This window comes from Schistosoma mansoni, chromosome 2, assembly GCF_000237925.1.
Source record: "Schistosoma mansoni strain Puerto Rico chromosome 2, complete genome".
Classification (NCBI taxonomy): Eukaryota; Metazoa; Platyhelminthes; class Trematoda; order Strigeidida; family Schistosomatidae; genus Schistosoma; species Schistosoma mansoni.
In genome coordinates this window covers 14,435,305-14,459,814 of record NC_031496.1, presented here as the reverse complement: position 1 = coordinate 14,459,814, position 24,510 = coordinate 14,435,305, and the positions used below count along the sequence as shown (strand labels likewise).

The following is a 24,510-nucleotide window of genomic DNA, read 5'->3' as shown; positions in this document are numbered from 1 at the left end:
GATATATTGTGTATATTCTAAGTATAAGAATAAAAACCTTGTTTTTCCTAGATGAAGTTAAGTTAACTACTTGTATACTGGCTTTTCTTCATGGAAGATATCGTAATCATAGATATTTATCATAAAGTATATCAAGAAAGTGTTTACCTTTGTTGTTTTATCAAGGTTCGAACTAGTCAAGAAATAGCATTTTTTGAAGCATTATGCCCTTCACCGGATGAATCGTATCCTCTTATTTCTGGAACATTTTATGAAGGAAGATTACGATGGAGACGTTTACCTTTACCTTGTCCACTTGTTGCACCACGTCGTGTCCGAACTGATCCGAAAATTATGGATGTTCAGGTATATATCCCATTTTTTGCTCCGTACTATGAGAATAGGATTGATGTAGAGGGGGTCAAGAAACGGATGTTTTCAGTCAGTTACACATTGTCCAGGCTAAATGATTTGTTCCCCTTAAATTAAGTATGTCCCAAAAATGCCCAAAGTATTTATATAAGCTTCATCATTACACTATACAATTCAGAGAATGCAATAACAACAGAATGATTTTCTTTAGAACTAAATGCTTAGATAGAAATGGCACCAAAATAGCTAAATGAGCTTGTAAGTCACTGTATGTGTTCAGTAGACCACGTAATGTATGTCCTTAGCCTATTCAACACAATTTATTGACTAGTTAGTACAGTAATAAAAACAAATGAGTCGTCTTAAAATTAGTCAATGTAACTAGAGTGGTTTTTGTCACCTTTGTGTTGAAGTCATGCATTAATAAAAGTTGGAGAAAAATTAGCTGAATACATGATTTTATTAAACAATCTGCGCATACAGTTTATGAGAATCTTTCAACAAATCTGCTAGTTCGCTTAATTAATTTGCTTTTCCTGTCGTTCCTTTGAGTATCTTAATCACAAATTGAAAACAATTAAATTATGAAGTTCTCGAGTTATTTTTCACCTCTGATTAAAAATAACATAACCGCAGTAATATATGCCAGACACGTTTAGCAAACTTAAACCATGCTAGTAAATGTGTTGTTGGCCTCGGTTAATTAATTATTTTATTTTCACAGTCCACATTATTAACCAGAACACATATGCTGAGAAGTTTTGAGAATATTGGAGACCATCGTGGTGTATTTGTGTGCGGGGGAAATCCTATTTGGTTATTTGCTACAGATTCAGGACAACTTCGTGTATTTCCACATTCAATCGATGGAATAATGGGTAGTTTCGCACCATTGAATGCAAAAATTTGTCATTCAGGATTTGTCTATTTCACATTCTCTGTAAGTTAGTTTCTACGATTGTTACTTAATGTATATTGACCTTGTTTTTTTTCCACTAAGATTAAAGACTGACTAAAAATAGAATGAAATATTTTTGTCCGATGGTAAATTGACCCATCAAATAAAGTGAACACAACGGCTATTTTATTAATAGTCATTTCTAAAGTAGGGAAATTTAAAACGATGTTTTTCAAAAGTAGCATAGGACGTCATCAGTAATTTGTCTCCAAGAAATATGAGAAATATGAGCCTTGTGACTTCCGAAGAATCTCGGTTTTCACCATGAGGCGTCATAATTCCTTTGAATGAAGATCCTTGAAATCCTAGGGTGAAATTTAGATAGTTTAAATTGTTCATTGTGGTTAGTGTATTTTTAGCAAGGTTGTTTTCTACAGGACTGGGTTACTGACCCCATACCAGACCCTCCTCCTTTACCCGGTCTCGGAACCGTTAGTAACCCTAGAAAAGCTACAGGCAGAGTTTCATATTATATAGATATATACATTCACACTTAAATATGCTTATCTGAAAAATATCAATATAAATTGATCAATTCCCATTTGTTCGTACTTTCTTCTCTTTGTCCATAGCTTCATTTTAATACACTTATAACTGTCGTTCTAATCTATTGTTTATGGATGAAATTTTTGTCCATATAGACATTTCTCCTTTTTCAACGCTAGTTTCTATCAATATCTGTTAAATTCTAATTCTAATGAGTAGGATGGATGTAGATTTAGCAGTTATGTTCAGATAAAAAGATTAGAAGTTCGAATGTAATTTTTACTTTATCACTATTGCAGACTGTAGATTACAATGTAAATGAAATAGATAGTCTAGCTCAGTATCGTGGATTGATTAAGGTTAGACATAAACACCGTTGGATGCTGGCTCGCTGATCTGGACTCCTTGGTTGGGGTCCTAAAGATAGTACAACACAGTGGCTTGAGACATTATCAGACATGGCTCAGAATAGAAGCCAGTGGCGATCCTACTATAATTTTCTTTTACTTTATCAAAGTGAAAATAATTTCTTTAACTGGGAAAATTCTTTCTGGTTGTATTTCACCTAACTAAACTGCCTCTCTCATTATTATTATTATTATTATTATTATTATTACTATTATTGTTATTCCACTCACACACTAATTTCTGCTCATTGTTGCTCTTCTTTTATTATACTCACCCTCTATTCTTTACCTCTTCATAACCTCATTATTATTGTGTGGCACATATATTTGGTGACCCCTTGAACCAATGCTTATGCGTCCAAACAAAAATGTGAATAAATAAATAGGAAAGTGGTCTAGAAGTTAGGCATTCTCATGCGAAAACGAAAGTCTTGGGTTCGATTCCCGGTTACGGGGTCGTGTATGTGCACTGCTGAGGAATCCCATACTAAGACGGAATGGCCGTTCAGCGCATCCAGGTTTTCCCCGGGGGTTTAACTAAGATCGGCTCATGACTTCAATGAAATTCAACAATATTCACAACCCCATACTGAAAATTTGCACGGTACTAAATTATAAAAGGTGTTCCCGTATTATCTTCAAGTGTATTGCTTTCCAAATATTCTACTAATTATGAAAATTGCTTGGTCTACATACAAATGTCAATGAAGATTTGAAACAATAACGAAGTTCTAAAAAGCATAATGAGTCATCCCTAAGCTTACCACTGTAATAACTAACAAATTCGTCAATGTGAACTGGTCAAGACATGATAATAGTGTATTTTCATACGTTCTTCTTGTGAATATAAGTTTATTGTATATTTTTATTAACTGGATGTTACCCTTAATATGTTGGTTGCCAAATGACAAGGTACTGTTAATCAATGTCTTTTACCATAAGATTTAAAATGACTATTGAAACTAAAGTGACTCCCATTAAGACGTCATGCTGCATTGTTTCTCTAGAATCAATAATAAGTACCTCTTTAAGATCCCAACTGGGTATGTTTTCTATCGAATTATCTTAGACTGGGAAAACAGTTGTATTGAACTTCCTGATTTGTAAAACTTTGACTCATCGACGACAACGCTAGCCTTTCAAACATTTAGTCATTGACTTAAATCCTGTTTTATGTACTAGGGTTTGTATAACCAAGCACAATACTATGAACAGAAACTGTCACACTCAGTCGATATGATTCTTTGTCCTGATACACGAACTTACATATGTAGATTTCTAGGATGAGACGTATGCTTCAGTAGATATCGTAATGATTGAAGTTTATGTCAGAAAAAAACTATCTTTAAGTTTTATTTTAAATATATACATTTTCTATCTCCAAATCATGTCATTTACTTTGTGTTTTTCATGCATATATCTATTCAATTATAGAATGAGATGCGTCTAGCTACCCTCCCTCCAGGTTATTCATTTAATGAACATTTAGGAATAAAATGGATTACTCTTGATCCAGTGCCTTACTATGTACAATACCACGTAGAAAGTAAAGTGAGTACAATACATACCATTATCATCTTCATTTAATTTTTTATTCATTCAAAAAACTAAATCTCATTAGCATAGTGTTTGTTTACTTCACATGATTATTTGTGTATATTGGTAACATAAACCGTTTGTTTGTATCTTTTTTTTTCTCTTTCTCTAGTCCAATTACCATTGACTGACTATTTCTAATTCATTTAATTATTCATGTAATCAAAAAAGTAGTTCTCGGTTTTTTGTATTAGACTTACATATAATGAACCACTTTTCAACATTGCAACGCTTAAGGTGGTTATTCACTGACAAGATATTGGATTATTAACTTTAAAAGTGATCCACTTTAAGACCTACTTTATTGTGTGAGTTTTAATGATACTACTAGTGTCGTATCCGCGTCGCTTATTCTTATGCTTGAAAGAACGAAGAACCTTTGTAATTCTCACGACATGAAACTAATTGGAAAAAAAGAGATACATATGCAATAAATGTATTTACCCTGAAATCATAACATTAACAGAAATTTCACGGTACGGCTAGTAACTTACAAAGTTTGAAAGGAGCTTGTTGGTTTTGTGTTGTGGTTGATATTCTGACAAAAGATGCTTATACAAAGCTAATAAATGTAATATAAGCGATTCGGTCACATAGACGAGTTTTTTTGGAGTTATAGTACTTCATTTTCCTGTATAAACAGATCCAAATCAATCCCACATAAGAACGTTCATACCACTTTTGAAGTTTCGAGTGTTCATCTGTCTGAAAAAAATAAATATGGTGAGATCTTGATATATAGCATATCTGTCAAACTTCAGATTGAAACTGGGTCAGATATTACTCTGATTCATCGTAATGCTTGGCGTACACTTGGGTCCCCACCCATCTCTAGAGCCCGAAATGCATCCGGCGATCTGATAAAACTGGTCGGTGAAATTGAACGTGATGTCTTGTCCAAGTCTAAAAGTTTTCGAGGTAAATGTTACCTCACAAATCGTCATGATTTAGATTTGCTGGGAATCGATCATATAGAGCATCTATCATTATAGGATATACCACCAGTTCTCCTTTGTTTTCAGATTTCACTCTCGGCTCAGACATCCACTCATACAACAATAAAATATCTTACCAATCATCTTATGTCGAAATATAGTTCAGTATTCAGTGAAACCCTGGGATGTTGTACGGTGCAGAAAGCAGTTTTATGTCGAACATTCAACGTGTTTCAAACCGGAACGTCCAGTTCCATATCCCTCTCTACCTGTGGTGGGTAAGGGGTTGAACAGATTGGAGGAACTGAGTGTCCTTAAACCTGTGAAGTATTCACCCTAGTCAGCTCCAGTAGCCATTGTTTAAAAGACCTATTGATCCTTACGTTTGTGTGCTGATTTCTCGACATGTTTGAACAATGCATTGGAAGATCATTCATATCCACTTCCTGTACCAGAAGATATCCTCACAAAAGCTTAATGGTGGGAAGCATTTTGCGAAAATGGACTTAGCAGACTCATCCCTTCAAGTTGAAATGGATGAGTCTTCGAAATATTTCTTAACCATCAGCACTCAGTACCAGCGATTGTCCTTCAGTGTGAAGACGGCTCCAACGATATTCCAACAAATTATAGATATTGTGACATGTGAAATACTAGCAGTTTCTGCCTAATTGGATGACATCATTGTTACTGGAGCTGCTCAAGAAGTACTGTTCTGTAGACTTGATGGAGTCCCGTCGAAATTTAAACAATGTCTTTCAATCACATGAAGATATGTGCAATTTCTTTATACAAACTATCAATTTTCTAGGGTTCGTGATCGACAAAGACGGTGCTAGGGCCGATCCTGATAATATCAATGCGATTAGACAAATTCCAGTAGCACGAAGTGTTGCCAAGTTATGATCAGTTTCTGCAGCACTTTTGATACCTGCTGAGCTAGCCCTTGTTGGATGGCGCGAAATGGCGACGGTCGAAGGAATCCCAACGATCGTTTGACAGAGTAAAAGAAATATTGTCAACTGGTTTACTTTTAGTCCACTATAACCCTAAATTAAAAATTGTAGTAACGACGGACGCGTCAAATTATGGCATGAGGATGATTTTTTGACATGTGTTTCCCGATGGTACATAGAAGACCATTTGTCATGCTTCACTAAGTCCAATCGAACGTACTTATAGTCAAACTGAGAAGAAAGGACTTGCTCTAATTTTCGCAGTCAAGAAGTTCCACAAAATGCCGCTTGTAGCGATTTTCGAATCGAAAAAAGGAATCCAAGTTTGCACAACAAACCGCCTGCAAAGATTGGCAGTGACTGTACTAGGTTATAGTTTTCATATCATGTATAAATCTACAAACTCTTTTGGTCATGTGAATGCCCTTTCCAGATTGATTAGTAGTCAGAAGCTGGAAAATGAGAACACAGTAGTCGCTACTGATTCGATAAAAAAAAGACGTTTTCAATACTTTCAAAAGTGCTGTTCACGCCGTTAATTTAACATCAAGAAAAGTTGCAGAGTCCAGCAAAAATTATCCAATAATTTACAAACTAATACACTACCTCCGTTGTGGCTGGCCCACACATCTTCAGTCAGAAGACTTAAAACTATTCCACAAAAAAAGAGACTCCCTATCAATCGTTGATAACTGCGTCCTGTTTGTTGATCGTGTTGTCATTCCTAAACATCTTCCTCAATTGGTCCTGAAGCATATACATTCATTCCATCTCCGCCGCCAATTGTTGTTTCCTTATCTCTTATTCTTATACCTAAAGGAATGATAAACCACTGCGATTCCCATGATTTGAAGTAACCGCACCCAGACTTGTACAAGTTAGGATTTATTAAACCCATTACATGACAACTTCAGTTGAAAATACACTCATTATGTATTGATCGAACACTCATTTTGATTATTAATTAGAATACAATCACATACATAAAAAGTACACAGAGTTATAACAAAATCACATGCTGCATGTCATACTGTGCATAGTTCCTGTTAATTTAATACAAGAATATCATGTCTTAAAATGACATCACATTCAAATAATTCAGTGTTAAACCGAACAAAATATCACACTAGAAAACAAAAACAAATTCCACTCTGAATAATCTTCATATAGAATAAGAAATGGAAGTAATGTTGGACAAGAATCACAATGTATTAAAAATGTGATTTCACATTCTCATCCGCTTATTTCAACTAGACTGCCTAAATCTCGGTAATTAGGATGATGCTTGAACGTAATAGTTGGTTGAAAGCCAAATTCTTTAACTACAAACTACTTGTTTACATTCTCAGTGACATTATGAGGCCGTTCGAATCGAAGTTGGTAAATTGAATTTCGGAATTTCTACCTAGTGGTTTAAAGTGATAGGTGGTATGATTGTTACGAAGTTTATCATCTTAATTATTCCTGTTGTATATCTATCTTCTTTATTCCTGTTTTTCCTAATCTTCGGTTGTGTACCACCAATAACACGTTGAAGTATTATGGTTACTGCTACTGTCAACGTATTTTGACCAAGTCAGCATTTTTTTTAGTCCTCTTTGTATTAGATGATATAACACAATAGTGCTTTATTTTTTTTGCAAAGAAGTGTAGATTTCAGATAGAGGATGATAACTTTTAAGTCCATAGTACGTTATCGTCTTAATCCATCTTCCAATTTTGAATTTCTGTAACCATTTCCTGGACGCCTATATTCAAGCAGGTGATTGGTCTAAATAGTCACTTTTAGTCGTTGACTTGATTGTTTTATCTGTTAAATAATCTACTAAGGTTAGGAATTTTTCGCTTATATAAAAATACACTTCCTAACTCATGACAAAAACTACAGATTTCATAAAAATAGCAATGAACTTCATCCACTCTTAGTAACGAGTCAGCATTCATGTAGAGGTTTTTGTTTATGTTTTATATTAGTATGTTTATCAATACCAGTTGTTTTCATCTGTATCGCCCACTGTCACACTAATTCTATATCCTTCTCAAACCTGTTCCGTCATTTGTACAAATAATGCAATACATTTTCATAATTTAGTTTTTTTTAGTTAATCAGTTATATTAACCATACAAAGTGTACTTATATGGTTTTATAAAACGTTCCCAACCTATTATGAACCTAAGTACTGGAAAATACAACCATAAGCATTATAGTAATCGGTATTATTTTCGTCCTTGTCTACCTTATTTTTAAATCCATAAATCGAATAAAGTAGTCTCACAGCCGTAAAACTGATCAAAAATGTGGATGGAAGTAAATGGCAGCTAATCAGATGGAGATATATTTTAAATATTATTTTAATTCTCGTCTCACAAGCCAGCGACTATCTGGGCTCAATAGCCTTATAAATAACTCATTGACCATTTAAAGTAAAATTTACTAGGTTTGAGTCCTGTCTAAGCATCAACGCTGGGATACAGGTACATCTAGCCAAACAGGACGAAACATGCGTTCTCAATTCCACAGCTAGCCACTATCTAACTCTCCTGGTACGACCGAGAGTGGGGAGAGTCCACTCTCCCTCTCGAAATGCTCTCACATGGCCAGCGAATATATAGCCTCTGCCAGGGAAGTCCTACTCACTGCCTTCTCGTGGCATTACTATTGTTTACGAAATTGAGAGGACGAAAAGCGAATGTCCGGCGCTCTAACCGGGTTGGTGGATGTGGAGGATCCACCTAGGGGAGTTGGAAAACCCTCATTCCGAACTAATAGTGCACATGGGCTCCAGGATCCTGAGGAAACAAATGGCGTATGAATCAGTCGTTGGTCACCGGCTATCATGGGACTGCATCTCCTCACGATGCTCCACTGCCTTGTGGATCAGACCTTTAGGTCAAAGGATCGGTGTGTGGTCCCCTAAGAAAACCACCTGCTTCAGTTTGGGCATCTGGGCAGTATCACAGCCCTCACACAAACCAAATGAGATTTGTGAGGCGCATATGTATCTGGTGCTTCCTTGTACCAATATGTGATCAAAAAAATAAATAAATAAGATTGTACATGTGTCTGAAAGGAACTAATCAATTCCTGTCCTTAGTAACAATGAAATGATGCAAACACAAATTATCTCCCAATATCTATGAGTTATATATATATATATATATATATATATATACTACAAGGGAATTGATTTCAATGCTGCATATTCTAGTCTGAGGATTGTATAATGTATATAATAAATAAGTTTAAGATTTTTCAAGTTTAGTGTAAACTATCATTATAGTTGAATGCATACAATAATTGTCGAATAAATGGTCTCATTTGTGACAATATTATTTTATTTCAAATTTTAATCAATTGTTTACTTAAGATAATCATAATACTTCTTGTATACATAATACTCATAGTTTCATATTACCGTAAATGCGTAATAGTGAAGTGAAACCTATATTTTAGTGATTTGAATTGTGTGTTCATTTTTTGTAATTAAAATTTATCAGGCACAATAACACAGTCAACTTGATTCATTGAGTGTAATTAAAACTTATCGAATATAGAACTTTTAAAAAAATACAATTACTGTGACGAATGTGTATTACCTGAGTTGTATATGTTCAAAACCCAACTCCAGTTGTTTGTTTTTAGGCAACCGGGTAATATCACTTATTCACAAATGGTGTAGCTCAAGGTTATGGTAATGAGATTGGCTTTGTTTTAGTCTTTCAGCGAACATATCGTCATATCTTACAATTTAAGTGTACTATTGAAATTTTATCTGAAATTTATATATATCCCAATACAAAGTACGTAGCTCATGCCAGAATAACATTGATTTTCTATATACATTTGTTTATATCTTAGACATATGCTGTTGTCGGTATTCATTCAGAACCGTGTAAATCTGTATTTCGATTAAATGCTGAAGGTAATAAAGAAGAAGATGTTTTAGTTCGTCCTAAAACATGTGTTCTACCAACATTAGACTATTACTCTTTACAAATGTATGCACCAAATTTAAACGCTAATCATCGTAATAAGCAACCCCCATGGCTATTGATTCCTAATACGCTGTAAGTTAACAGTTTTAGTATTATTATTCATTAAGAATTTTCTTTAGTTTTACTAACTGGTTCTATTTATAAAAAAGAATAATGAATTCCAGACTAAGATTTGGTTTACATCATATTTTACAGTTTAATTATCATTTCAACTCCTTCTTGCTTTTCATACTATTCATTTCTTGTCATAATAATATGTATATTTGTGACAAGTCATTCTGTACGAAGTAAACTTGGTTAACTGATGTTAGTGCTTGTTGATTTTTCTCAGAATTTTGTGTAAGGAAACCCCTACTTCTAAAGTTATTAACGTTGAATTCTATAGGTATGTTATTGTTATCTAGTAATTCTTTTGATCTGTATATTTTCCCATTTGTATAATTCGCTTCAATACTAATAATATCTTTACACAGTTCTCATATTCATTAACACATAATCTACATTTCTAAATTCAAATCTGAACTGTATTATTGTAGCAATTAAGCAATCCTTCGAATAAACAATAATGTATTAAACACCCAAATAAAAAATAAAGAAGTTTGCATTTGGAATCAACAGTATAAGATTTTATTGTAGAACAATGGGAAATCGAAACAAATAGTAATGACATACTTAAGGTGTACAACAGTTGAAATAGTTATTCACCACAATTATTTTCACTTTTTCCTCAAAATAATTCTCACCTTATCCTTTAAAAAAAGTCGAATATCCAGTATAGCCTTTACATCCTTAATATTTTTTAGGATTTACGCTTTAGAGTTTTATACGATTTAATTAACTTACCAAAAGTACTCATTTATAATGTTATCATTCGATTTCAACTACTCTGTATTATTATTTACTCCAACTATTTTTAGCATTGAATTTGAACCGTGGGAAGTTGTCACATGTTTGATTACAGCACAATTAGCATCTGAAGAGACGTTTCATGGTACAAAAGATTATTTGGCTTTAGGTGCAAATTTAACATATGGTGAAGAAATACCTGTCCGTGGTCGAATTCTGATTTTAGACGTCATTGATGTTGTACCAGAACCTGGTCAACCACTTACACGACATAAATTGAAAATTATACATGATGGTGAGCAAAAGGGTCCAGTGACAGCTTTAACTAGCTGTCAAGGTCATTTAATCAGTGCAATTGGACAAAAGGTAATTGTGAAAATGTTATTGTAATCAGTAATCAATCTGTTGCTTCTTATACTGATCACTCTTCAAAGTAATTCTTATGATTAAGAGTAATGGAGATCAAATGTTTCGTGAAATTTTTGCATCTGTTTTTCTGATCTCGTTATAATTTATCTATATAATTGTTAATCTCTTTAATATCAATTTTGTTGATAAATGTTTCCGGTTTTCTCCAATAACACAACCTATATTTAATTATTTTCGAATAAATCATGAAGATTTTACTATAACTAGTTCTAGATGACTTGTTTATCCTACAATTGTTCCATTTTTCTGTTATTTGAGTCATGCCACTTGTGATTAATATTGTATCCTGCACTCTTCAAAGAAACCCTTTTTGATCCCTAACCAAATAGATAACCTTCATATACTATTTTAGCAATTGATTAGTGACCCCTTTCTAGTTTCTTCTAACAGTAGCCTATGCCAGTTGATAAATAAGATCTCTGATTAATAAAACACTTTTCAATGAATCCTGAGTTAATAATAAAGCTTTTAACTTTATTGGATATTCGTTCAACCAGTACAATTCTCAAGTCACATTTTAGCTAAAAATACAAGTGACCACGGTCAAGTAAAGTGATCCAATATAATTCACTCCTGTTAAAATACGTGACAACAAAATACAAGAGTTAAATAACAATAATAGGATCACAACTGTATTAAGTAGTCTCAGATATTCTCGATTGTTTCTTTTATTCACTCAAATACACTTAAATGACAATTGAATACCACTGCTCATAATCGTTATTTTCTTTGTGTCAGAACTTGTCTATGGAGTATGCCATATGATTAAAAGTGGTAGTTTGAGGTTCTTTACACTAATCAATCCAGAAACTTTAATTAATTAAACAGTATATTCCTGTAGAAAGATGTCACATGATGATGTTTAGGACTATTAAATAAATTTATTTACAGATTACTCCTTGTGTTCTAAGTTTTTTTTATTTGTAAAACAAATCACATCTGAGCTACGTTCTTTCACCTTGAAATTTGAATCTTATAAATATTTGTTTCAATTTTCAATTAAATTTGGTGTTTACATTTGACATACGCTTTCGTTGCACACACAAACTTGTATCTAGCTATCTTGTTACATATATTTTTTTATCAGTGAATTGATTTTATTAATAGCATCAATCTTCTTATAAGATACTACTCTGAATTCAGCCGACTAAATACATTTGACACTATCAGTAAACATGTATCTTTCATAATGATGTCATTGACATGAGTAAGTAATAAGCAACTGAGTATTCGAATAATGTTGCTCGTTTCCTTGGAACTCATTTAGAAATCTGTATACGTGTATTCAAGTTAGCTAATATGTTTAATAAATCGTTATTATTGGTCTGTCGACGTCGATAACCTTCCTTACGCCTGCCATCCCTCGTGGAGGAGCACAGACCGCCCACCAGGATTCCCCAACCAATTCTGTCCTAGACTCTCCTTTCCAGGCACTATTTATTCTTTTGATGTCTGCCTCACATTCCCGATGTTGTTTTTTGACCCTCCTCTGTTTCTTCACATTTCAGTATTCCAGGTTGGCGCTTGCCTAGTGATGCAGTCTGATGATTTCCGCAATCTATGTCCTTTCCACCTTCAGAGTCCTTTCCTAATTTCCTCTTCAACTGAAAGCTGGCTTGTACTCTGACATAGCAGGTTGTTGCTGATGGTATCCGACCAACGGATATTGAGTATCTTGTGTAGACTATGTTTGTAAATACTTGTACTTTTGATGATGGTTGTAGTAGTTCTCTAAGTACAATAGAACCGTAAAATACAACTGTCTTCACGTTCATATTACGAATTCTAACTTCGATATTGGCTGACAGTTGTTTTAAGTTCCATATGTTCTTCAACTGTAGGAATGCCTCCATTTCTTTGTTAATCTGTGTCTCCACATTTACACCAGAGACTCCTTGTTTATCAATGATACTGTCCGGGTACATAAAAGTTCCCGCCTCTTCCAGATCTTCACCATCAAATGTGATTTGGTATTGTATTTTTTTAATCAATCTCTCAGATCGCATCTAGTTGACAATTGAAAAGTTTATCATTCATTTTCTCAGGTCACTAAGTAGTTGCACGAATTACAATTAATTAATCACTTTCCAATATTAGTAGATTAATTTATTCTAATCAACTCCTTATCCTATCGTTGAAGTGGTCTATTATATATTAAAGATTAGGTATATACTCAAACAATTATCTGTATTCTGTTACACAACTATGAAGTACAGGATAGTTAGTGTCTAATATAAGTCAATGAATGAACTATGTCCAGGTTCGATGTCAGACTCAATTTATAAAGTGTTGTTCATTTAATGTATGTATTAAGTTTTATCGACTAGTCTAATTGAAGTGTATATATTACTCTCTCAATACTCCTTTCTAGTTAAGGTAAAATCAAGATACATTTTGGTAACCCAAATTATTGTATGTTTATTTGACTCATTGTTTCCTCAAATATATACTCATCAACTCTCCGATGTCAAATCAATAACTCTATTCCTGTAGATTTCTCGACCCTATGTTATTTTGCTTTTGCTCATAATAAAACAAAACTTTCTTTTTACTTTACCAGTTCGAAATTTCTGTCATAGTTGTACATACCACGCATCGTCTACCTTCTCCTAATGAATGTATGATTATTTCTTTCTATATTTGAACATAATAACTGATGTTAATATTTCATATATGTAGTGAACTTATTATATTAAGATAACACTATTCAATAGGACAACGCAACATATCTATTTTATTATATTAAATATAATATTACTATTCTGAACTTGTGCTGTACATAATTCATTTTGTTCTTTTCTCTCTTAGATCTATATTTGGACATTGAAAAATACTGATCTTGTGGGTGTAGCATTTGTTGACTCCGAACTATACATCCATAATTTATTATGTGTAAAAAATTTAGTTTTAGCAGCTGATGTATTAAAATCTGTTCAGTTGTTAAGATTTCAATCAGATCTACGTGTTCTTTCTGTTGTCAGTCGAGATAATATCTCTAGAGAAGTGTATACATCCAACTTCTTTGTAGATGGTCGACGTTTAGGATTTATGGGTTAGTAATTGTTGTTTTGGTTTTACTGTTTTGTTTTTGGTAACCTTAAGAATGTGATTGTGCAACAGTTGTGGTATATTTATGTGAGACTTCTCATTTAAACTCATACAAATAGGGATTCGTATCAGATGAACCAGTTTACTATTAATATAAGTTTTGAGCAATAGAATATTTGAGTTAAAATTGATTTTCCTGGCAACCTATTACGTAAACGATCACATTGCACCAGATATGCGAGTAAGTTAGAAGAAAGTGAGAAGTGGTCAAACTAAGTTGTGCCATCAGTCCGGTTGATGTGAACTAATTTTTGTAGTTGCAGACTATCTAGTAGTCGATCGCTTCATAACCTTTATCAGTGGCTGAAAACTTTGGATGAATGGCTCAAAATCGTTCACAATTGCGTAGATACCGTTCACTTTTTGTCTTCATCTAGATTTCAAGTTCCAGTGTTCCTTCATTCATATATTTCCTTTCTCTCTTCTCGGACTATATTCTCAGTGTTTATTCCTTCTTATTATGATGGTTGTTGCAATTATTTTGACCCTTTTGCTACTCATATATTTTTTTAATCTCGTTGTGCCAATGTAGCATAACAAGTTGGATCAACTTATATTTTTGCCAGGCTCTACGTTAGTTGTGACTGACTGATTAACTCATCAAAACTTGTTTGCAGTCTTTATGATAACAAAAAGAATAAAGACTGGCTCCATGAGGTATTTCCTGGAGTTCTAGTGAGAAGCAGTAACCAGTGGAGTTCAACCAGGTCTGTTGGGAGATATCAACTCACTGAAGACATTGGTGAATGGTTGCTCAACTTCGTGGATTAGTTGAAGTTAGACATGAACACCGTTGGGTGCCTGCTCAGTGGTCTATTGGTTAAGTGCTCTGGTGCGAGACTGGTAGGTCCTGAGTTCGAATCTCGCGAGTGCGGGATCGTGGATGCGCACTGCTGAGGAGTCCCACAATAGGACAAAACGGCCGTCCAGTGCTTCCAGGTTTTCCATGGTGGTCCAGCTTCAATTGACTCGTGATTTCAACGATATGTAAAAAAAAACTAATGTGATTGTTAAATATTCGTTGTCCCAATTATATGACAAATGTCTTCTAAAACAAAAACTATCCCTATGTTGTTTGTCTATTGTATAACTTCGTAGTGAAACACAAGCCATAATTTAGTTTAAATGCCACTTAATTTGAAGCATATATATATTCCAATGACTAAGAGAGACCTTGAATGACATGGCTCAAAATCGTTTGCAATGGCGAAAGTGCATCCACTCTTTGTGTTCTACCAAATTCTAATCTTCTGAATTCTTCATGTCCCTATCCTTTTTCTCTTTTCGAATTTACTTCACTGTTTTATACTCCTTGAATAACATCTTCAAACCCTAATCTTTCACATAATGCTTATACTCTTACTGCTTCTACCACTATGAGATTTGAATCGACAACTTCATCTCTGTGTTAATGTGGTATGGCAACTTGAACTGATGTACGTACGTACGTACGTACGAAGTTCTACGTTGTGACTGACTGATGATTAAGAAAAACTATAGGATATCCAACATATTGCATGGTCTCATATAATTGATAAACTTTTATAAGCTAACATAAATTTAATTATCACTATAGGGTTATGGAGATTGTTGAGTATAAATTGAAATTAGTAAAAAACCAAATGATATTAATATAATTTGTGAATATATTAATGAGCAAGTTTAAACATATTGTTCACTGTCATTTCTATGACAGATTACTGTATATATGATGTGCGTATATATTGCTCTGTGTATCATTTTGTATGTATGTATGGTCGTAGATGAATACGAAATTTACAATATGACAAAATGGTTCAATATATACATATAAATGTATCTCTGTAATATACTTTTACTATTTAACTTTACATTCGCTTATTTTAGATCTTCATACATATTTATTAGCTAATAATTTTTAATATCGCTTAAATGAGTTTACTTTCACATATGTAACTACTAACTTCCTTTATTCTTAACCAGTTTATTTTTTAATGTATAGTTTATCAAATTAATTGAATAAGTGCTCGTAATTTTGCTGTTTTGCATTACATTCAATCTATAATCATTCCATTTCTTTAAATAGTAACACTACTATTTTCGCTTTCATGAAAATGATCCTTTTAATCAGCTTTTGAGAAACCCTTAATTTCTTTTGAATCTTCTCACTATTTTCGAGCTATTTTTGTCAAGGTAGTAAACTATTAATAGTCTAAATTTTAGAAAATGTGCCAAGGTTTCATATAATAATATATTTCATGTAAATATGTATTGTTTTTTTCTCCTATCACAAATTGATCTCAGTGTCTGATGAATTGGGCAATGTTACCATCTACAGTTATGATCCATTAGATCCTTCAAGTCGTTCTGGAAGACGGCTTGTTCGTTGTGCAGATATGCGTTTACCATCTCGTGCAACATGTTCACTTCGTGTGGCCAATCGACTTAGACATGCTTTACTCTCAGTTAAACCTTCGTCAACAACTACAGCGTCAGCCATGACAGCAGGAACTTCAGCGACTATCCAGGATTCTACTAATACTGTTTTAGATAATTTAAGTCGTGTTGATTCTGTTAATCAAATGAATAACTTGAGACAATCACAACAACAGTCTACGGCTGCACAACAAGGGACTACCAACCCTAACTCTGGTGTTGATCCAGAGAAATTTAGACAGTCTATATATTTTGGTTAGTTTAATGCGTTTTTAGTATGTTTATTTAGGTTATCTTTATTTTATTTATGTTATAAACTGTCTATGATTATTAGTATTATTGTTATTCACTTTGGCGATATTTCTCTATTATACATATTATCTTATCCAAGAGTATTAACACATAATTTCAGAACATTCCTTAGTAAACCGATTACTTATTGAACGGGCAAAGAAATAAGATCGGTTACGTCCATATAATTTTCAGATGGTGGAGAATATTCATAGCTTAAGATAAAGAAAAAAGTAAACACAGCTACGATGTCAACAATGGCCACACACTAATGGACAACAAATCAACGAAACTCAAGGTCAACAGAACAACCAGTTAGTTAACGGTGAATAAATTTTAACAACCCATTTCTCATTAAGATGTGTGCTGATAGTATCGTCGAGAAAAACATTGTGAAAACTGCACGTTTAATCCATGCGACAAAGTGAACAAAACCCTGAGATTTGTAAAATATCCAATACACAGGAATAAAATTGTGTTCAGCATTCAAAAAGAAAGATACATGATGGTTTGTCATATTAATGTTTAGAGGAGTTCGTATCTTACCAATATTATTATTTTATGCATGTAGTGATTATTCTGAATTATCTGTGTTATATATTTAAGAAATAACGGTAGTTTATGTGTCAAACGAAAGATAACAGTTAGGAAAATATAAGGGTACATTGATCGATATGTCATATAATTACACCATAAGAATATAGACAATAATTCTTCATTAAATAATTCCAAAAGTTTACAGTCCTCTTGATATTCCCCGTTTTTTATAGAAACCCAGAGTATAGACTGTTTGTTCTTATGTGTTTGTAGTTGCATTCTTTGATGTTAAAAGCTTGGGTTTGCATTTTGTTTTAAATACAATATTTCAGGCAGTCAGAATGGTTCCATTTACCGAATCGGTCCTATACGTGATAAAATGTATAGCCGCCTACGTATAACTGAGAAAAATTTAATTCATCATCTTGGTCCTATATGTGGTATGCCGCCTAAATCATGTTGGTGAGTTTTTTTTTATAATTCATTATTTATCGGTTTTTATTCTATATATTTATTTAATCACATATATATTGGTACAAAGGGCACCGGATACATATGCGCCACACAAAATAATGAGAATGGGAGAAGGAAGAAGATGCGTATATATAAAAGAAGGAAAAAAAAAGAAGAGAAGAGTAGTGATGGGGGGAACTGAATGTACAACCAGAAGAGCTCTCTCAGTTAGGATAGTTATAGCCACTCTTTATGAAGAAAGTAGAAGAAGGTTACAGCAGGACCGCCATTGGCTTCTATTCTGAGCCATATCCAATAACGTCTCTAGCCACTGTGTTGCACCATCTCTCGGACCCCAGCCAGAGAGTCGTGAAGGACCAACAGAAGCTAGCCCTTTGCAGCTCTCTTTCATGCCACGACACCATGTCATACACTGACCTCCTCTCCGCTTTTTCCAACCAGTCCCAGAGTCGGCAAATAATGCACGGCGTGGAAGTCTCTGGGACGACATTCGTAAAACATGTCCAAGCCACCGAAGTCGGTGTTTCAAGATGGTGACACCAATTGAATTATCGTCTCGGCGCCCGAACACACGATGCCGAACCTCTGCATTACTAACATGGTGTTGCCACTGAATGTCAGCAATCCTTCGGAGACAACGATGATCGAACACAGAGAGACGTCTAACATCCTCAACTAGGAGAGGCCAGGTTTCACAAGCATAGAGCAAAACTGCTCTCACCGACGCGTTGTAGATCCGACCTTTTACAACCAGACTAACATCACGAAGGCGCCAAAGATGGCCCAGATTGGCATAAGCCGCTCTGGCTTTCATTATACGTGCATCAATCTCATCACTCACGCCACCACCAGCACTTATGTAGCTACCTAGATACACGAACTTCTCAACTACTTCAATCTGCTCACCATCCAGGGTGAGTACAGGATGAGAATCCTGCCAGTCTTGTAGGAGTACTTTGCACTTGGAGGGTGCAAAGCACATGCCGTACCTGCGGACACTGATTGCCAACTGATTAAGTGCGGATTGCATGCCTTGGGCATTATCGCACAGTAAGACAATATCATCCGCATACTCGAGGTCGAGAAGTCGTTCTCCAGGCAACATATCCACACCGCCATTACTTACATCCACCAGAGCTGTTTCCAGGATGTCATCGATGGCAAAGTTGAAGAGGAGTGGTGAGATCGGGCAACCCTGCCTAACCCCACTGCTCGAATGGAACAGGGGAGAAAGGTGGTTGTATGCCCTCACTCTGCCTGAGGTGTTCGTATACAGGGCCTTTAAGATGTTAATGAACTTCTCAGGCACACCCTTCTTCAATAGACAATCCCAGAGAACAGTCCTGTCCAACGAATCGAAGGCAGCCCTGATATCAAGAAACACTACGATTGTTGGCCTGCGATAAGTATGACGGTGTTCTAACATTTGGCGGAGGGTGAAGATGTGATCAATGCATCCTCGACCAGAACGAAAACCAGCCTGCTCCTCGCGAGTCAATCGTTCTCGGGTTTTAAACAACCTACGAAGAATGATAGAAGCCAATAGTTTGGACGCAATCGGAAGTAGACTTATCCTCCGATAGTTATTACAGGAACAACGTGAACCCTTTTTAAAGATAGGGACGACTATTGACTCATTCCATGATGTTGGAACACTTTCTAGCTCCCAAACCTTTGCAAACAACGCAGTCAGTTCCTTAGCCAGAAAGTCACCATCATCTTTAAAAAGAGCCGGAGGTAAGTCATCTGGGCCCGGTGATTTGTAACGTTTCAAGAGTTGGAGTTCCTTGCGGACTTCCGCCTCGTTTGGTGGATCAGTCGTCACCGGCCATGGGGAGCAGGACAAACTGGTTGATGTTGCCGGAGCAGCAGGCCAGTTGAACTGCCCTTCGAAAAATTCCGCCCATCGTCCAAGACGTCGAGAGATGTTAGTGATTGGCATCCCGTCATCCTCGTAGATTGTTTCACTCACACCAGACTTCTTGCTGCCAGTGGCTCGGATGAGTTGGAAGAGCTTCCGGCAGTTACCAGATGCAGCTTCTGCTTCCATCTCATTAGCACGCTCCGACCACCAGGCTTCTCGGTCCTTACGCAAGCTTTGCCCGATTTCATTACGTAACAGCCTTCGTTTGTGGTCAAACTCACGGTCACCCGGAGTAGACCGACGGGCTTCCATCAGTTGTAAGGAGCCAGAAGAAACCCAGTGCTTGTAAGCGGGACGTTTCGCGAAGCCGCAAGCGGCTTTACTCGCCATTTTCATGGCGTCGTGAAGATGCAACCAATGCTCATCTATACTTTTCGGTGGGATGGTAGCTAGCCTAGAGGCTAACTCCGCTCGATACTTACTTGCAACAGATGTTGCAGCCAGTTTACTAACATCGATCCGTTGGTGGTGGTCAATCCTTCGGCCACTGAAAAGTAAGGTGAGATTGGCGCAGACCAGGGCATGATCAGACTCCAGATAAGTACTCCAAAAGGAGCGGCAGTCTTGTACACAACCACGCCAGCGGTAGCTGATCGCGATGTGATCAACCTGAGTCCAGGCTTGAGATGCTGAGGGAGGACGCCAGGTGGCACACCGGCGATGACTGTGCCGGAAGTTAGTGCTAGCCAGAAACAGGTTGTGGTCTGTGCACAGTTGCAGCAAACGGTCCCCGTTATCTGTCCTGCGACCAACAAGTCCCCATCGGCCACCTAAACGACTCTCTTCTGTGCCTAGACGCCCGACCTGAGCATTCAAGTCTCCGGCTAGTACTACAATATCTGTCGAACGCGCTTTCTGGAGAAGAACTGTTAACTGGTGGTAAAACTCATCCTTGATTGCATCCGGGCTGCAATCTGTCGGGGCATAGGCGGAGATGACGAAAAGACACCGTTTCTCACGCCGGTTTCTTCTCACTTTGATGGAACTTTCTAATCTAACAGCACATAACCGACTGTTAATGGGGATCCAATCGATTAGTGCTGCCTCAGCCCTAGCGCTTAGTGCAACACCAACGCCTGCAAGACCAGACGAAGATGCCACAGAGTCCCCGGATAAGCGCACGTGAAACAAGCTTTTCGAAGCGACAGATGGAGAACGAATTTGTAGTACTTCACTAGAGTCTTGAATACGGGTCTCGGATAGACAGCAAACATCAACATTAAGACTTTCTAAAGACATAGCCAGCCCCATCTGTTGTCTGATCTGCATTAGTGTGCGAACGTTGAAGGAAGCCAGCTTGAACGGCGTACGTGGTTTCAGAAAGACTGCTTCAGTATTCATAATCGGTGGAAGCATTCACTTTCAACCCGACAGTGACTGGAGATCGTTTAGATAGGACAGAGTTTCCACCATGGGCGAGCTACTGCATAAGTTGGAAAGGAAGGATACACAATTCGGGAATAAAGGGAGTGAAAAAGCGACGTAGTAAATAATAGTAATAATAATGATAATAATAATAATAATAGTGTAAATTGTCTTGCTTCTAGTATGAGCGAGAATAGTATCGTCAATAGAATTCATCATTTCATTTATTTGTGTGTGGGCTGTGATACTGCCCGGGTGCCCAAACTGAAGCAGGTGGTTTTCTTAGGGGACCACACACCGATCCTTTGACCTAAAGGTCTGATCCACAAGGCAGTGGAGCATCGTGAGGAGATGCAGTCCCATGATAGCCGGTGACCAACGACTGATTCATACGCCATTTGTTTCCTCAGGATCCTGGAGCCCATGTGCACTATTGGTTCGGAATGAGGGTTTTCCAACTCCCCTAGGTGGATCCTCCACACCCACCAACCCGGTTAGAGCGCCGGACATTCGCTTTTCGTCCTCTCAATTTCGTAAACAATAGTAATGCCACGAGAAGGCAGTGAGTAGGACTTCCCTGGCAGAGGCTATATATTCGCTGGCCATGTGAGAGCATTTCGAGAGGGAGAGTGGACTCTCCCCACTCTCGGCCGTACCAGGGCATTTGGGGGCTATACAAGTAGAACTTGTAAAACAGTTGAGTAATTTTCTCAAAATATCATTTCAGGTATATATTACCAGATGTGTAATATTAGTCTGAAAAATTAATGTCTCCTACTTTTCTAGTTATGTTGTCACATTATTGTCGAAATTCTGTGCTTATCACTAACTAACCCTTCGATTGCAGCAAAAAACAAAGAAAGATTATCCTCATGAAAGGGTTACAATGATAGAGACTTATTGCCGTAAGAGACTAGCTTCTTCATTACATGGCCGCTAAGTTGGCTCTTTCTTTAAACTATTAGTTTCATTGGTGGTATATTGATGTACTGATGCGTAGCATTGGCTTGGTAGCAAAATCACTTGGGTTTCAGTCATTGAGTCCCAGATTTGAACCTCATCTCATCTATTTTGAACCGATCATCCGCATAGTACCTTCAGACCTCACATCAAAGATTGTGGTTCAAAAATAAACAATCGAGTTATATTTGTGATTTCTTAGTTCTTTAATAATGATTCCAAACAAATATACAAGCTATTTGCGAGACTCACATGAACGCTTAATCTCTGGATCACTGAGCTGGCATTCAACAATGATGTCTAACTTCAGTCAATTCATGATATCACACAACCCTCATCCATTACCTTCACTGAATAACTGTGTCGCACTTTATATGCTTGAACTCCACTAACAACAGATTCTCACCATGTCGGGTATAAAGAGGATACCTACCGAAGACAATGGAAAATATTAGCTCAATATCGTGGATTTGTTGAAGTTGAATTTGTATACCCTTGGATCCTGATTCAGTGGTCAAGACGAAACAGCTGTTCAGTGCTTCCAACTTTTCGATGGTTATCTTAGATAAATGAAGTTCAACAATCCCTACAACTCCACACTGATAAATTTAAGTCTGTTCATTTTCTTCCCTTATCGTCATGTAGTAGCATATGCACATGTGAGAATTTCGGATAATAAATGGCATTATGTCTATTTTTAGATAAGTAATCTAATATCCTCTTTTTAATTCTTCAATAAGTAATATCTCATAGTTTAAAATATAAATTCGAATTTATTAAACCATTTCATAGCTATCATGTTACTATATTTTAAACGTGATCGTATGATAAAAATGATTTGTACTTTAATGTGTCTTTTCTAGGTCATATAATCGTCCTCAACCAGAATTAGCTAATCCATGCGGTAAAGTTGCAGATGGCGATTTAATCTGGCGTTATCTAACTTTACCACATTGTCAACGTTTAGAAATAGCTAAGAAATCCGGTCAAAGTTTAGAAAGTGTATGTTTATTATCTAATTTATTATGTTTCCTTTTTTAAATTACCGGATATTCACAGTATTATATACTGAATGAAACAAATTTTATTGACTTCGTTTTAGTTCCTATTTGTCCAAATAATATAAGCTAATATTCGAGTGCTATCTTTACATACTAGAATAAAAACACTTTCATGCTCCCCTTTCGATCAATATGTAGTACTGAGTGAAAAGAAAGTTTCATAACTACCATTCCATATCTTTCCGTAGAGTAATCGATCAACCCAACGAATGTATGAATTACGGTTGAATTCGCTTTTCCATATCCCCCTCCCACTCAATAAGGATTCCTCACCACCACGAGTAACAAATACGTCCAATTTACAACCATAAAATAATTTGAAAATAGTCCGTCATCGAGACTTTTTGTGATCCCTTCTCAATGTGTAACTTGACTAGTTTTAAAGCTTACTTATTCAGTCAATAATCCCAAAGTTCTATATAATATTTTTATGTCCATCATTATTTACGTTCATGATAATGATCTGTAGCATAAGTTATCATATAACTCCATGAGTATCCAATATATCCATTTATATGAATTAAATTTTATTCAACTGATTGTTAAGTTTGCGAATATTTTGAAAATGAAACGTTAGCTTACTGTAAAAAATGCCATCATAAGGAATGGATCTCCTTCGATATCCTGGACGAGATTCAAGCAATGAAAAACAAGAAGACATCAATTAACAACATCCGAACAACAACAGAGAAAGTCAAGTCACAAACCCAATACACAGAAGCGAACACACAAGTGAAGAGGAGCATTAGAGCCGACAAGTGGAAATACGTAGAAGACCTTGCAATGACAACGGAAAAGGCCGCAACACATGAAATATGAGACAACTTTTCAATTGGTATGACATCAATCACTGTAAGGATTTCTGTGTCACTATCTCAAAATGGAATAGAATCAACCAGAATTTATTTAAATTTGTTCTAAAACTCTTTTTTTCTCATAGTTACCTCTAATTAGTGGCTTTTTTTCAATTACGGCAATGCAAACCGATACACTGTCGTACTTGAAATAAAGTACCATCTTGTTTCTATCAAACCTTATATTTAAGGAAAATGAACCACCAAGTAATGTTCACACTGTTAACTCATTGTTTTGGTTTTTTTAGATTATGGATGATATTGCAGAATTGATTGCAACTACATTGCATTTCTAATGTTCACCCACGTACTTCATCTAATCAACGGCCGGTTGTATCATCTCAATTGTATTTTACGAATATCTTCTGTTCCCCATATCTTTATCCATGTTTATGGCCCATATCATCAAACGAAAAAGAACATTTTACTTATCACAAGATATTTTTGAACTAAATAAAAGAACTGATCAATAAAAGTAACTTTGTGTACAGTTTTTTTATAGGATGTTGTTGAAATATATATATATATATACTTTTGTTGTGCTAAGCTTCCAAATCTTTT

At 35.8% G+C, this 24,510-nt stretch overlaps 1 protein-coding gene across 1 annotated transcript in view; it reads left to right on the top strand.

The window, feature by feature from the left end:
* Smp_148480 (putative cleavage and polyadenylation specificity factor cpsf) overlaps nt 1-24,245 on the top strand; it is a gene marked incomplete at both ends in the record, with an annotated part of 51,320 nt that extends 27,075 nt beyond the window's left edge. The window contains 10 exons of the mRNA XM_018795789.1: nt 166-345; nt 1,076-1,291; nt 3,637-3,753; nt 9,549-9,757; nt 10,603-10,897; nt 13,769-14,012; nt 16,352-16,738; nt 17,644-17,773; nt 22,898-23,036; nt 24,198-24,245. Coding sequence (XP_018650066.1) covers nt 166-345; nt 1,076-1,291; nt 3,637-3,753; nt 9,549-9,757; nt 10,603-10,897; nt 13,769-14,012; nt 16,352-16,738; nt 17,644-17,773; nt 22,898-23,036; nt 24,198-24,245 — 1,965 coding nt within the window. The remainder of the gene's footprint in view (nt 1-165; nt 346-1,075; nt 1,292-3,636; nt 3,754-9,548; nt 9,758-10,602; nt 10,898-13,768; nt 14,013-16,351; nt 16,739-17,643; nt 17,774-22,897; nt 23,037-24,197) is intronic.
* Nucleotides 24,246-24,510: the final 265 nt, after the last annotated feature.